Source organism: Ipomoea triloba, chromosome 15, assembly GCF_003576645.1.
Source record: "Ipomoea triloba cultivar NCNSP0323 chromosome 15, ASM357664v1".
Classification (NCBI taxonomy): Eukaryota; Viridiplantae; Streptophyta; class Magnoliopsida; order Solanales; family Convolvulaceae; genus Ipomoea; species Ipomoea triloba.
Window position 1 is genome coordinate 24,328,176 of NC_044930.1, and position 16,579 is coordinate 24,344,754.

The window sequence follows — 16,579 nt, forward strand, 5'->3', positions numbered from 1 at the left end:
TTTTTAGAGTATGTTTATTTTAGTAAGAAAAATAATAATTAGATAAAATATTATACTCAAAAAAAATTATTCAAAAACTATTCTGTAGTTGAATAATGTGTTATAAAATTTATTACAAAATTTAATAATTTAATAATAACAACAATAGTAATAATGTACAGTTCTGGCCCAATTTGTGTAAGCAGCCCTATTTCCACCTACAGCCCAACCCAAGTATAGATAACGCCAACCCGTTTCCCCCCATTCATTCCGTCTTCGTCCTCTCTCTTCCAGAATCATCTCTTCCCGTCCGCTCTTCTTCCTCCCCATCTACTGCGCCGGAAAAAACATCAAAGATACTAAATCAGAATAAACTCTCCACCTTCGACGCCAGGCATCACCTATGAGACCAAACATAAACCACTCTGTTTCTACATCCGCAATTCCAAGCTCGCAAAACCCTCAATCAAGCCCAGAAACAGAATCCCGTCCTCCATCGCTAGTTCCCGGCAGCAACCCTCGTCATTATAGCAATACAGACCCAATCTATTGCATGCAGTTAGATATGGAGTATCTAAACGATAATCATAAAAGAGAGAAGAGATAGATAATCAGAAAATATGGAAGAGATGGATCTGAGCAAGTCCTAAGATAAGTAGAGTTTTAACAATGATCTATTTTAGTCTAACTCTAATTCCTACTTTTTACATAATTTCATTTACTGAAATTCATTTTCTCTGCCCTGTGTAGTTTAGCAGAGTCAAGGGAAACACATATTTCTTAAATTCTACAAACATAAAAACGCAGAAGTGAAATACTCTTAAATTCCATTTTCATTGATTTTACTTCAAATTGCAGAAAGTTTCAACGGCATATGTAATTTATACTGGACTTTTAGGCAATTCGTATGTTTATGTTATGCGATGAGGATAATTTTGAGAGGATACTTGTAGGTCTATTTGTTATAGAATGTTGTCAGGTTAAGATAATTGCATTGTTAGGATGTCTGCGAGCAGAAATCTGGCTGGATTATAATAGAGGATATTACCAATTCCGATATCATTGAATTATTGATAGCATGCAAACGATTAAGAGTATGTAATTTTTTCTGGTTTGATTCCGCCATAATTAATCATTGATTCATTCATCTCTCTTTCTTTTGAGATCTGTCCAGATTGGATTTTGAGAACTGGATTTCTCCCGAGAGGACTCCTGACTCCATGTTCATCCTTGTTTCAGCAGTATGGACATACAGGTTATTCTTTTATATTCAAATATCTTGATCGATTCAAGTGCTAATTTTTTTTTTTGACTTTTTACTCAGAATAGTTAAAATACTTACTGTATTTTCTTAGATTTATGAAGTTTGAGATTAGTTGGAAATATTTAATGCCAATATGAAATCATCCAGATATAAGTCTATCTTTTTCTTTACAGGTATATAATGATATTTTTTTAAATTTCCATTGTGCATATATATATATATATATATATAGATACACACACACTTTTTCAGAATCATGGACTTTGGCAACTGAATTTTTTTTTTTGAGTTTATCATGGTATTTGTCTGTAAGTTTGGATTAAATAATAAATTTGAATATAAATTGAAGTTCAAGTTTTACTGCTCTACTGTTTTTATTCTGATTCTCTATAAAATGAAGACAAAGAATAATATGTTAATAACACTAACTACCTTGTGAGAACAGAATGAAGAAAAAAAAACAAATTCCTCACTATGACCTACACATGCATATCCATATTTGTACTTGCAATAGTTTTTTCACCTGATTTGTTAGAAAAAACTCAGTTTTGTCACTGGTTTATGTATTCTTAAGGTAGCCAAAAAAATTATCACTGTACCTTTATTTGCATCTATTATCTTCTTCCTCGAGCAGCCTATGGTAACAAATCCATTAAATCCTCTTCATGACTGTTCATACTGCATTTTCAATTTTTGACTTGATTGCATGCAACTGAACCTTTTGTGCTGATATATGTTTTAATGCTGTGAATGCATTGCTAGTAATATGACCATAGATGATCTGCTTAACTGTGAAAATATGTACGCCATGTTGTCCTGTTTTTTTTTTCTTTTTAGAAAATATATGTACTGATTTACTTTTATTATATGAGCACATTATCATTACTCAAACTCAAGAGACAAATGGAATACTACACTTCATATGAGCACATTATCATTTGGAATGTATGAAAAGGCACAAACCTACTTGAGTTAGAGTTTTTCTTGCTATTGTGAAATAATATGCTCATTTCAAGAATCAATGCCATGCTTGTTATGCTGTTGAAATTCTAAAAAGGGTTTCTATATTACATTCTGAGCATGTGTGTCCATACTATTGCTTGCCCCATTCATGTGGTTAGAATGGGATGAACCTGTTTATTCGTTTCCTTGGGTTAAAAAAGCTGTAACTAATATACCATAAAAATCTGTATGATCCACCACTTTTTATTGGAATGGCTGTTTCTGCAAAATTGTATTTTATACAAACAGTTGGTGCACAGTATGTGTTTATGCATTCATTCACTATTCCATCAAAATTAGAGGAGGAAGACTTACCTGCTATTATATCTGAAAATGGCACTCCATTCTCCAGTTGCAGTCTCGATGGAGCTTCTACTTTGTCCTTCCTTCTATCGCAGCCTCAAAGAATTTATATTGCTCTCCAATATGACAAACAGACTTTGCTCTCCAATATGACAGACTACTCCGCCAGCAGGAACAAATTTGGTACTATTGGGTGTGATACTGCCTTCTTATTTATAGTGTTGAAGTGATGTATAGGTTGGTGTAAATATTTATTTTGAATTTTAAATTCATCCGTATTAATTTAAATTAATGTTAGTTTTGGAAATTGTAAAATTCATTTGTAATTCAATACATATAGTTATTGAAACTTGCAATTATGCTTTGTTTCTTGTAGTAAATGTGAACACAATAGATGCCTACCATTGAGCATTAAATGTAAAAATAGTTCTAATTCAGATGTTGCATAGAGACATGATGGTTAATACAAATATTTTGTTTTCCAAAGATTTTTCTTCATATTTCGAACAGACTTATATTCAATTCAGCCATTTAAAATAAATTTGATAATTAATGCAGGCATCCCAAAACTTTGTTTCCAAAACGGCGGCGTATTGGGTAGGCGGGAATTGGAATCAAAAAATTTTGGCCAAAAACATCTTGCTTTTTTATATATAGGATAGGATTGCCTTGGTATTACAATGGTTGAGTGTTTGTAAGAGATAGATCCTCCTTAAACTAAATAAAGCTCTTTTTATTTTTCCTCCCAAACTTTACCTATGTGATCAGTTGAGCTGTTCATCTAGACATTTTTATTTATAATAGAGGCTTTTAACTATATTTGAACAACAATTGTGTGAATCTTATACTGTTTGTGCTAATTGGGTGCTACAAATGACCGACGTTGACATCATATTTTTTGGGCATGGCCTCAATCAAGTCGACTTAGAGAGGTTGGACCTCGGTTTAGCCAACCGTGAGGTCTGGCCTGAGTTGCTCGAGGTAGGCATACTCTTATTAGATTTTGCTTCCCTTGGGCTTAATTAACTTGTTTAATTTTGTAATGCTGATGAGAATAATACGTTACAGAACTTCCTAACAATGCTTTCTCTAGGGATGTTATGAGATTTGACATCACTCAACACTAATGAAAAAGTTTTTCCAAGAGCGTTATAAGGTTTAACATATCGCCTAATGCCAAACGAAAGAGTTTTTTTATTGGCTAAGAAAATGGAGGACTTCATAGCAATTTCTTAGAAGAATATTATTCTACTTTTCTAAATTTTTCATGTTGTTTTACTTTGTCATGTATTATGTAAGGAGAAAATGGTTGAATAAATTTTACTGTGGAATTTTAATGCAAATATAATTACATTTCTCAACATAAAAATCATCCAATTAATAGTTTTACCCCATAACTTAACTATTTAATATAATTTCCGTAATATTGTGGAATTTATGGCAATAATATATAAATCCATTAAATTATGATAAAATTATATTAATTGGCATTTATGGTGAAATTCAATCTAAGATTGCAAACATGACACTACAATCTAGAGGTGTTCATTGCTCTTAATTGCCTATATGGGGATGAGGATTACACTGTCTTAATTGAACATATTTTTTTATTGGAGAAAAAAAGTCTGGATTCTGGAAGGTCAGAAATAATTAACCCAACATAAAGATTAAGAATGATGTAAGACAAAGAACCAAGTAATGTTCGAAATAAGACAAATTATAATCTTAGAGTCATTTCCATTTTTGGTCCTATTGTTATTGTGGTATTGCCAATTTTAGTCCACTTCATTAATTTTTGCCACATCGCGGCCAGTCTTATTTAGTCCTTGCCACTTTTAGTCCACCGTTAAAAATTTTGTCAAATAACCGTCCAAATTAGGGGTGTTTTGATCTTTTCATGCTTTGATCATCCCCTCTACCCTTTGTAGTTGTTTTCCTTACACATTTTTATCCAATGAAGAAGTCCAGCGAAAGCCATGACTTTGTAATGTGGCTCACATGGCTTTCACTGGACCTCTTCATTGGATGAAAATGTGTAAGGAAAATCACTTCAAATGGTCAAGGAGATGACCAAAGCATAAAAAGACCAAAAATACCCCTGTTTTGGACGGCCATTTGACGAAAATTTTAACGGTGAACTAAAAGTGGCGAGGACTAAATAAGACTGGCCGCATTGTGGCAAAAATTAATGAAGTGAACTAAAATTGACAATGCTCCATAACAGTAGGACCAAAAATGGAAATGACTCTTTGATATAATTGCCTTGTATTACAATGATTGAGTGTTTGTAAGAGATATATCATATCCTAAACTAGACAAAACTCATTTCATTTATAATAGAGGGCTTCAACAATGTCTGGGCAACAACTTGAGCGAATCCGATGCATTTTGTGCTAATTGGGTGTTCCCAATGACCAGTATTGACATCATATCTTTCAGGTATTGCCTTAACCAAGTCGACTTAGAGGTCGGGCCTCGGTTTAGCCAACCTTGAGGTCAGGCCTTGAGTTGCTTGAGGTCATCCTAGGCATATATACTCTTCTTGGATTTTGCTTCCCTTGTACTTGTCTTGCAAATCTTTCTCTAGGGGTGTTGTGAAATTATTTTACCTCGCCTAACGCCAATGGAAAAGTTTTTCCTAGGAACATTGTGAGGTTTGACATCGCCTAATGCCAAAAGAAAGAGCTTCTTTATCGGTTGGGGTTATCACCTTAGCAAAGAAAAAGCTAAGCTTTCCCTAGAGCATTTTGAAGTCCGATCTCACCTAATGTCAAACCAACAACAAGAACAACAACAACACATTACGAGGTGATAAGTGTTTTACTATCCATCTTTTCTCCCTTAGCTTATTTAAGCCATTTTATTCGTGAATCGTTCCAAAATTCATGTGATTTGTGTTATTTTTTCCTTAGGAACACTTATCCACAAGAAGTAAGGATGGAATTGGAAAGCTTTGGAGGCAAAAAAAATAAAAAGAACAATTCAAGAGCAAATTTGTAAGCAAAGTAGACAAAAGAGGATGGGAGCCAATATGAAACTAAGGAGATCAAATGAGTAACGTATTTTCAAGGGAGCTAAAGAGTGATTATTTCAATAGTTTTGATCACAAGGACAAATCAAGTCAAAAGTGGAACAAAAGATTAACATAATATGTATCGAAATTCACTGAACATATACATAAAATTACCGTTCACCAGGGTTTGAGTATGCTGATAACATGTTGTAACAGATTATGTCGTTGACTGTTTAGCTCATAACCGATGAATATTTGCATATCTGATGAGAAGAGTAAAGAGCGAAAATAGATAAAGTGTTGGTAACAAAAACTTTCATTATCCATCATCCTTTTACAAGATCGAGTCATAATGTCCATATTCAATATCTTTTATAACAATAATGAGAATTGATAATGTTTTTGTCAAATAATATAAATACAAATAAAAGTAGAGAGGAAGACATGAGTTGGTTGTTTTCGATCATCGAAAGTGTTCTGAAACGAAATGACAAATCCTAAATAAAATATGTTCCAACAATTAGCCATCAAATCTGATTTCATTATGGAGGGCTCAGCAAGTCAAAATAGACAGCAATGGAATCATATAATTCATCCACATGCTTAGGAGGAGCTCAGCCCCCCACCCTCTCGGCGGCCGCCGCCCCCTTGCTCCATTAACCTTGCATACTATTTTTTTTAACAAAATTTTTATAATATTAATAGTAATAATGTCTAATATTAAAAATAATAAAAGATGAGGTGTACATATTTTATTATTATTATTATTATTATTATTATTATTATTATTATTATTATTATTATTATTATTATTATTATACAATGAGTAAAGGGGAATAATTCAATGTCCAGAATTGCAAGACGAGGATACAACTCATTTATGTATAATGGTCCCAGAGGTTAAGTTTATTAATCAATGATTCAATGGTTATGAAAATAATTTTAAATTTATTTGTCTTTGCTTTTTCTTTAGTAGAATCAATGTGAAATATATCACAAGTAGCTTTTGATTGACTATTATTACGTTTAGTACGGAGTATTTATTTGTCACATTTAGTCATTTTGACTAAATTTTTAGTAGATCAAAAATAGTTGAAATGTATCACATTTTTAGTTTAAAATCTTAAATTTTATCGTTTAAAGCGTAAAAGTGTATGAGTTGATATATTTAACTGAAAATGTGACACCGATTTTTTCTATAAAAAATTTTGTCAAAAGGGCTTAATATTACAAGACAAGAAAAGTTATGTATTAAGTCCACACGGGTAAATCAGTTGATTCTTAGCTGCACCAGATTGTACCATTGTAGGTAAGGATATATGACTGAAAGTCGTAGTGTGCGAGTTTCACCCAATATGGTAGGCTTTTTGCGGACACTAAACATTGATTCTCTCATCTAATGAACTATTAAGTTATTGTAATTCGTGCATCTACTATCTTATTGGGTTGGGGTGTAAGGTTCATGTTTGAGAAAATTAGGCCTTGTGTGAGGAAGAAAAAAGTAATTATTTATTATATGTGAAAACAATAATACGTAGGAAACATAGGTGGAATTGACTTAATATTTTTTTTTTATTTGAAAGCAACAAGCACTTTGTTCAGTTGTGTACGTAGTAGCCATGTGCACTTCAGTCTTCGGACTTCAGTACACCATTATTGACAAGGTGCAAACTTTGTTTGCACATTTTTTGAAAACTTTGTTTGCACATAATTTATTTTATATACGTTTTTCCAGATATATTTAATTACAAATATTATATATTCATTAATAGTTCATATATTAATTAATTTAATGTTTTTAAAATAATCATTATTCTTTACAAGATAGTATGCATGCCATCGTACTACATGATAGTTGACCATTAATTAATTTGATTTTATTTGTTCATAACTATTTTCTCAACCTACTAAAGCACAAAGAATCAATATCACATCCACTAAGACTCGAATCCACCCCCTTTCATATGAGGTGTAGTCATGTGCCACTAGACCACAAGGTCATGAAAGTAATATTAAGAATTATTATAATTATATAATTAGAAAAGATGTAACGTATGTATATATTTAATAATTTTAGTATTACATGGCATACAATAATTACCATAAATAATGTTTAATAATTAACAATTTGTATTAGTCAATAAAAATTAATAGTTAATTATTAAATCAATTATACAATCTTTTGTACTATGGACACATTATTTTTAATTATTTCGATTTAATAATATTATATCTTATTTATTATATATTATTTGTACAAAATAAATCATACATGCCTTAATAATTAAGTATTAATATTATTGGGTAATATTAGCAGTCGTTTCCAGCCGTTGTTCCCCTCCCAATGGCAGGCTCTTATGCGTTACTCACTCGTTTGAGATGGGAAGAGATTCGTTCCCTCAGCCAGGGTATTCTCTTCACCTTTTTCAGTGTAATTATTATGGTAATCTAAATACATATATATTTTTATATTTAAGATATAATGTTATTTGCACAAAATAAATTATACTACCTCCGTTCCATTTTGGTTGTCTGATTCGTTTAATGAGGCTTGACTGAAGTTATTTTTAATCCAATTTTTCACAATTTTAAGTTTAGCATTAATATATAAAATTTATATATTTAGAAACTACATTAAAAGTACTATTAAACACAAAAAATTAAATTTAAAAATAATAAAAAATTACTAAAGAAAAATAAGCAATGAAGAAATAGTTGATTTGACCAATTAATAGTAAATAGCACAGGTAAAATGGGACAGAGAGAGTACTTACTTTAATATATAATTTAATTTTTAATTTAGTTTCCTAATATTTATTAATGATAATTATTCTGGTAGTTTTTCACTTCTTTCGTGTATTTATTATGGTAATTTTATGGTAATATATTTCAAAATTGTGACAATTTCATTAATTATAATGGTAATTTATGGTAATATATTTTAAAATTGTGACAATTTCATTAATTATTATGGAAATTTATGGTAATATATTTTAATATTAGAAGAGAGAAAAAATTATAATTAATATAATTAATGAAATTATTATGGTAATTGCTACAATATTTGGTAATTATTATTAGTATAATTAACTTCATTGAGAAATATATATAATACTAGTTTTTCTTATGTGCGATGCGCAAAAAATAGGTGCCCAATATTAGTATTTTATATTAAAATTTTAAATTTATTTAAATTTTAATATAGTAAATAATAATAATAATAATAATGTAAAATATTTTTATAAATTAGATATTTATATTTTAAAAAATAACTAACATATAATTTTAATATTTAATGTGTATATTTTATTATTATTATTGAATAAGATAAGAAAATATATAGTAGATGCATGTGCATAGTAACAATAGTGAAAAAGATAACGGAAGTTATAACGGTAATGATATATTTGTCTAAAATAGTATGTAGTACAACTTTTATAGCATAATGTACAAAAAAAACTTAACGGAAAAAACGGACATAAATGAGGGGTATAACCTTCATTCACATTTATTATATTTTTAGATTTCGTCCGTGGCAATATTTTTGGCAATTTCATTAAATTATAATTAATAAAATATGAAATATAATTAAGGAAATGAAATTATAAAATTAACAAAATATGTGTTCATAAATATTTAGAAATTTTTTAAAATACATACATATGCACTATCTTAATCATACAAAATTTAAATGCTAATTTTTTTAATTTCTCAATGTAAATTTTTAATTATAAATCTATCAATATAAATTATAATTAATGAAATTATATTATACAATTTTCCTATATACAGATTAATAAATATTATGTGTATATATAATGTATTATACAATCATATAAGGAAATGCGTCCGATTATAGTTTAAAATTACTCATACAAAATTTAAAATTTACATTTTTTATTGGTTTCTATGTATAATAATTTTAGTTATTATTCATATTTTTACAACTATAATATATATAAATACAATTAGGAATAAATCAACTTAATTATGTGAATTTTTTCTATAAAATTAGAGATTATATTAACCATACAAAATTTAAATTTAAATTTTGTATGTTATAAAAATAGATACTTAACCAAATATATAAAAGTCCAACTATATTATTATATTGTACATTTTAACATTTTTTTATTTTTTTATTCTTTAAATTTAAATTTAGTATAAAACACTAGCTCTAACAAATGGTATTAGAGTCAGATACATGTTGGTTGGAGTTGTTTGAATATACAATTATATAAACCTATAAAAAAAACGCTAATTGTCTGCATATGAAGTATGTTGCGCCTATATAAAGGTCTCCATTGCTCCGTAGCTTTCATTCCAAATATTCCATACGCATTGAGAAAAAGAAAATCCCATCTTCATTAATGGCGGCTCAAGAGGAATCAAAGTGGGAAGGAAAAGCCACGGCGGAGCTAAAAGGCGCAAAAGCGCAGAAAGTATGGGAAACCCTCCTCCAAGACTTCTCCGCCGTCCACAAATGGCTCCCTGCCGTCGACACCTGCGATCTCGTTGAAGGGGCGAAGGGGGAGGTTGGGGCGGTGCGGTACGTGGGGTCCACCGTGCCGGCGTCGGAGGAGGGCGGCGAGGCGAAGGTGAACTGGTGCAAGGAGAGGCTGGTGAAGGCGGACCACGGCGGCCGGAGCCTGAGTTATCAGGTTCTGGACAACAACGTTGGGATGAAGGAGTATGTGGCGACGCTGACGGTGTTGTCATCGGACGGCGGTGGTGAGTTGGGGTGTCAGATCGAATGGTCCTACGTGTCTGACCCGATTGTTGGGATGACCCGGGAAGGCTTCTCGGGTTATATTAGTTTTAGCCTTCAGGCCATGGCTGAGAAAATGGACAAAGAGTTGCAGTCTGCAGCTTAGAAAAAGGTTGGTGGTAAAATGGTAATTTTACTCTCAATAAGTCATCAAAGACCCTTATGGAGTTGATCATTTGGCTTTTATGTATTATTGTATTTTAATAAGTTGAATTGTATTCACCTTATGATTAAATAAAACAAAAAATACTACTGTCCATGTTCTCTTGCAAAATTACACTTTTAGCCTTTGATTGGTAAATTCTATCTTTATATTGCAAGTCATGTAAAGACAAAATCGTAATTTATACTTTTAAACTACTACGTACTCCCTCCGTCCCATTTTGCTTGTCTGGTTCGTTTAACGAGGCTTGACTGAAGTTATTTTTAATCCAATTTTTCATAATATTAAGTTTAGTATTAATATATAAAATTTATATATTTAGAAACTACATCAAAAGTACTATTAAACACAAAAATTTAAATTTAAAAATAATACAAAATTACTAAAGAAAATAAGCAATGAAGAAAGAGTTGGTTTGACCAATGAATAGTAAATAGGACAGGTAAAATGGCACAGAGGGAGTATCATATAAGCTTGCTTCCCGAATAGGGGTTCAATTCTTATCACAAATATTATGGTTTGGATTGAGCTCTTTGTGCACAAAAAAATGTACTCCCTCTGTCGCATTTTACCTGTCATATTTACTATTCATTGGTCAAATCAACTCTTCCTTCTTTACTTATTTTCTTTAGTAATTTTTTATTATTTTTAATTTTTTTTGTGTGTTTAATAGTACTTTTAATGTAGTTTCTAAATATATAAATTTTATATATTAATACTAAACTTTTTTTTGAAAGAAAACGTAGCTATTCCATTAATTCATAACATAAAACGTTTACATCAACGATCAATGAAATGGTAAACCATTCCTTACAGTCAGACATAGAAACAACTTTTCTAACTATGCTATAGAAAACTTGAATCGCAGATTGTTTCATAACTAGGAAGCTATGTTCCTTCAAGGAGCTTAAAGCTTCATCAAAGATCTGGGTCTTCGTCATCATTCTTTTTTGCTCGCCCAGGATAAGATCAACACTTGCCGAAACCAAACTAAACGATTTATGCTAATGATAATGAAAAGCCCGTGAAAGTAACGAGAGGAAAAATGCTCGTGAAAGTAACGAGAGGAAAACACAATAATAGAGAAAATAAAAAGTGGGTAAAGTCAAAGTAGGGTTGGGAGTTCAAGACTACCAACACAAACACAATACCTACCTACTATTATTTTATTCAAAGGGAAAGAAAACGGAAGAAGAAGATCTGTGGCGGTGGTCGGAGGCGGACGGAGCTGCGACGATGGTCGGGGCGGAAGAAGAGCGAGAGCAAACGTAGAAGGTGACCAAAACCGCCGGCTCAAAGCTCCATTAGAGCTCCGGCCGGAGGCCGGCGGTGGAAGCCGAAGTTGAGCAGCAGAGAAAGGCGTTTAGTTTTAGAGAATAAAGGGAGGCTAATACTAAACTTAATAATATGAAAAATTGGATTAAAAATTACTTCAGTCAAGCCTCGTTAAACGAACCAGACAACCATTTTGGGACGGAGGTAGTATAATTTAGTGTTATATCTCAAAATTAGATTGGTTTGACTTAACTCTTTATAAGCTTAGGAACAGATTAATGAAGTCCAAGTTCGACTCTCGCTGTGAACAACCTCTTGGCATTGAGTTGATCAACTATAGACAATCTAACCTGTTTGTAGTTCTTTTTCTGAACCTTATTAATTTGAATTGGTGAACTATAAACAAATTAAGTTGGTTTACTTCATTTTAGTTATTTGCCGGATGGAATCATAGTAGTAATACTTGTATCAACATTTGAATAACTAAAATAGCCTTTGACATGACTCTGGTACCAAATTAAAGCATGTTTTCCATCATTTATATTATATTTATGCTCGACGCACAAGCCATATGCGCTTAGATTTCATTCAAATCAAATATGATATATTGACATAAACAAACATTTCTGTACAAAAATTTCTTTATAAAGAAACCCTTCATACAAATAACATTTGATAAATATACAATAAACATTATAATGAAAAAAAAAAAGAAGAAAAAAGTGGTAAAAAATAAAAAGTGGCAGAGTATTCTTGTGACTCCATCTGAAGCTGCAGACTGCACTTTGGTGAGTTGAAACTTGCAATATAACTCACCAAATTCTCCTTTGCTTTGTCCACTGATAAACCACACAACACTCCACCATATTATAGACCATTTATATGAAGGGTCAAACCTTGCAAACAGCTAAACAGAGACACGAGGAAAAAACGAGCTTTAGCCCGCTTGAGAGAACATAAACAATGCCAAGAGATACCCCTAAGCATGTCGAGAGTTGTTGGGACGAGTGTTTCAGTATTGCTTGAACTTCAGTTTCTTGTTCATCCAGTCAATTATGTCCTGAGCGATTTCTTCGTGCTCGGGCTCAAAGAGCAGGTCGTGCAGGAAACCATCGTAGAGCTTTATGTCTTTGAACATCGAAGGAGCCTCGTTGTACAAGTCCTGGGAAGCCAGCGGGTCCGTGACTCGATCAGCAGTCCCGTGAAGGACAAAGAATGGCACGGTTACGGACTTGAGGTTGCGCATCAGATACGAGGTGATGCGCAAAATCTCATGGCCGGTACGGATCCTCATGGGTCCAGTATAAACCAATGGGTCGGAGTACTTGGCCAAGAGCGCTGCTGGATCCCTTGAAACCGGGATTCCCCTTTTGTGGGAGCCCTTGAACTGGTACCTCGGTGCAACCAACGAAAAGAATGGTGCAACAGCCTGCACATAAAATTAACGCCAAATTATGAGGTATGAGGTAGTAGTTCTTTTTGCTATGAAGAAACGAATCAAAAGGCGTTCTATTTTTCCCAAAATTGAAGACTTACCCCTACAATAGGATGTGCAGGCTTCACACGAAGAGCCGGGGAAGTCAGAATTACTCCCTCCACCATCTTTTCAATGGATGGCTGTGAAGAAGCCTATGAAAACGGAGGATTGTCAATAAAATTATCCTCGAAATCCGAAGAGGAGAGAACATACTGTAGTTTTGGTAGGATAAACTCACCTTTAGAACAACAGCTCCTCCAGTTGAATGTCCAAAAAGAAAGCACGGTACCCCGGGGTTTTCAAGCTTGACCTTTTCCAGGAATGCTGCCTGTTGAACACGAAAAGACAAAGATCAACTTCATTTCAAAATTTCGAGAAAGGATTAAAACTGTAGATGTTTAGAACCAAGTAAAAGACCATTGCAGACATGGCAATGCCAATGCCCACTGCCAACGAGTCATATGCATAGCTAGACATACTGCCACGCAAGCGAAATGGAAGTTTTGGCTAGTAGAAGAGAATGACACCGATAGTTCTGATAACGAGCTTAGAAGAAGAAATAGATAGAGAAAACTTACTGTGTCTGTAACAACATGATCCAATGAAGGTACATAACCATGCAGCCCATCACTACCGCCATGACCTGTTCACAGAATAGGCATTATTATTTGCTTACATTACAAGAGAGGCTAACATGAACAATCATTCTAAATGATTAAACAGATGCTAAACCAATCTAAATAATAAAAGACATAACACTCATTTTCCTGCAATCCTACATCAAACATGACAATCATCATTTCAAAATGTCTAAACAATAATCGTTGTTTTTTTTTGCCTTCAAAAAACCACCTCAAAACTATTAATAGCTGTTGGGCGGAGGGCGCTAAGGGCCAAGTCCAGCACCATATGGCTAGGGGATTGTTGGGCGGAAGCCGGTAAAGGGCCAAGTCCAGCACCATGTGGCTAGGGGGATTGTTGTGCGGAGGCCGGTAAAGGGCCAAGTCCAGCACCATGTGTGGCTAGGGGGATTGTTGGGCGGAGGCCGATAAAGGGCCAAGTCCAGCACCCTGGCTCTCGAAAACGTGATGGCGAATTATAAGGAAATAAGGTTGCACCTTTGCTAGTTGCTACTAGTTACAGCTTTTGGCATAGTGGTAAGTGTTTGATCCTAACAATATAAGTATTCAAGAAAATAGCATGCACCGAACATATTCGCATCATCAAAGAGAAACATATCATCCAAGAAACATCCTTATACACTAAAGTGCAAGTTGAATACTTGAATCATATTGTAAATAAAACCAAAAAGTGATAGTGTCAAGTGAATGCATGCAACACGGTTAGGTTACTAGTGTGGTAGATGAAACGACAACACAGAACATGAAAACACAGATAAAATTCATACCAGTCCAGTCCATGGCATAGACGCCAAAGTTGCAGGAGTTCAGTTGCCTAGCAAAATGAGCATACCGGCCACTGAAAAAATGAAAAGAAACAGTGCAGCACAAGATTAGAAGTGGAGTTCAATTCAAACCAAATCAAAGTTAGCATCAATTGATAGGCACTATTGAGAAAGAAAGGCAGATTCAATGCCCTATAGGTGGCACCACAAAACAATATATTGAGTATGGATCCAATAGGGGCAACGCCAAATTGGGTATTGCGCCCGAAAGAATGAAATAAAGAACTTAATAGAAGCACTGAAGTTACCCATGCTCATTGAGTCCATGAATGATAATCATAATACCCCTGAAATAAAGACAAAAGCAGTGAGCAAGTAGAACAACAGCAAAAACAATAAAGACAAATATATATATATATATATATATATATATATATATATATATATAGATAATCTAATATTTACTAAAGCTGCTAATCCTAATACTCCAAAGTTCTAGCATACCACACATCAATTTCAAAGTGCAAAACAAGACACATAAAAGAAATGGACAAATTTTAGAGTATCTTAACCTCAAATTCCTTATCAGTTTTTGATACCCTCAACCAACTATGAAGTCAATTTCAATACGGCAATACCTAGATAGGTAGAGAAAGAGAACCATCCATTAAATGTAAATGTCATTATCATAAATCTAAAGTCCTTTCCTCCCCTCATTGGTAAATTGGAATCAACCAAACAACCAAACCAGCTATCCTCCAACCTCCAGAATAGACATGTCAATTAAAATCATTAAATGTCTATAGGACACACTTCAATTATGCAAAAATTAACACACAAATTATCATTTCAGCGCATATGCTCATACATTTTAAATGCTTTTCGGAAAAGATGAGAAAAATAAATTTTAAAACATGGAAGCAGGGATGTATAGAGTTATAGCTAATCAATTGAACCAAAATTGAGTATACATATTTAGAAGGAATTAACAGAAAGAGGACAAGCCATACTTCAATTCACCGGAATCGGGGAACCACGAGCGGCAAAACAGGGCGTTGCGGCGTGTTCCAAAGAACAAAAACGTGCTCCACTCGCAACGGAGGCTCTCCTCTCCATCCCCAACCGAAGGCACCATCTCCAAGGACTCGGCGAGGCCTCGCCGGCGCAGAGTATCCTCCTCATCCCTCTGCAGCGCGAACTTCCGGCGTTTCCCGGCCGCGGCGGCAGCCGCCGCAGCGGAAGGGGAGGACGGCGGGGACGGGGCGGGGAGGCGGTAGCGGAACAGGAGGAGAGCGATCCATAGGAAAATGGAGCGAACAAAGATGATCAATCGGCGAAAGGCGTCATAGGAGACGGAGCGCCGGAGATTCTTGAAGACCGGAATAATCCGGCCGCTGGCGCCGGATGTTAGCTCCTCCACCTGCACGGCTTCCATTGCAGACGGAGAAGGGTAGAAAAGAGAAAAAAACTTCCTTTGCGTGTGCGTTTGTGAACAGATAAACGACGCAGAGATATAGAGACAAAAATGTAGAGAGAGAAAGAGAGAGATGAGAAATGGAAATGTTGGGAATTTATATAGTGGTTCAGAGCTGAGGAAGAGAGGATATTATTACGCGTTCTTTGACTTCTCAATTACAAAATTACGGACCAATGGGAATCAAATAAATTCATCCTTTATTCGCTCAACTAAACTCTCCTAAAAAGAATAATGCTATTAAAAAAATATTTTTTTTCCCCTTCTGTAATACTCCGTAATAAAAAATTTTATTAGCAAGGTAATTTGACAACCACGACTATCTTTGATAGACTGCCACCGGTTGTTGAATGACGGTCAATCACTATATTTAATTCAATATTATTTTAGTGTACACTTTCATGTTAACTTAGGGTGTGTTTGAAAAGCAAGAAAATGACTTCTGGAAACTATTTT

At 33.6% G+C, this 16,579-nt stretch overlaps 2 protein-coding genes and 1 long non-coding RNA gene across 3 annotated transcripts; 2 read left to right on the plus strand and 1 right to left on the minus strand.

Moving 5' to 3' along the window:
- The first annotated feature begins 258 nt into the window (after positions 1–258).
- LOC116007110 lies at positions 259–2,985 on the plus strand. Its single transcript, XR_004095199.1, has 2 exons — positions 259–1,234; positions 2,598–2,985. It is a non-coding gene; the product is annotated as an uncharacterized LOC116007110 (long non-coding RNA).
- A 6,882-nt stretch (positions 2,986–9,867) lies between these two features.
- On the plus strand, positions 9,868–10,603 carry LOC116007203 (lachrymatory-factor synthase-like). The gene has a single exon (XM_031247815.1). It carries the CDS (start codon positions 9,932–9,934, stop codon positions 10,433–10,435), a length of 504 nt encoding a protein of 167 aa, XP_031103675.1. The 5' UTR covers positions 9,868–9,931; the 3' UTR covers positions 10,436–10,603.
- Positions 10,604–12,349: 1,746 nt separating this feature from the next.
- Positions 12,350–16,199, minus strand: LOC116006947 (monoacylglycerol lipase). Its single transcript, XM_031247481.1, has 7 exons — positions 15,660–16,199; positions 14,958–14,996; positions 14,653–14,723; positions 13,823–13,887; positions 13,483–13,572; positions 13,304–13,396; positions 12,350–13,196 (listed from the first exon to the last, which is right to left on the minus strand). The coding sequence occupies exons 1-7, from the start codon at positions 16,082–16,084 to the stop codon at positions 12,780–12,782; spliced, it is 1,200 nt and encodes a 399-aa protein (XP_031103341.1). The 5' UTR covers positions 16,085–16,199; the 3' UTR covers positions 12,350–12,779.
- Between the last annotated feature and the right edge of the window lie 380 nt (positions 16,200–16,579).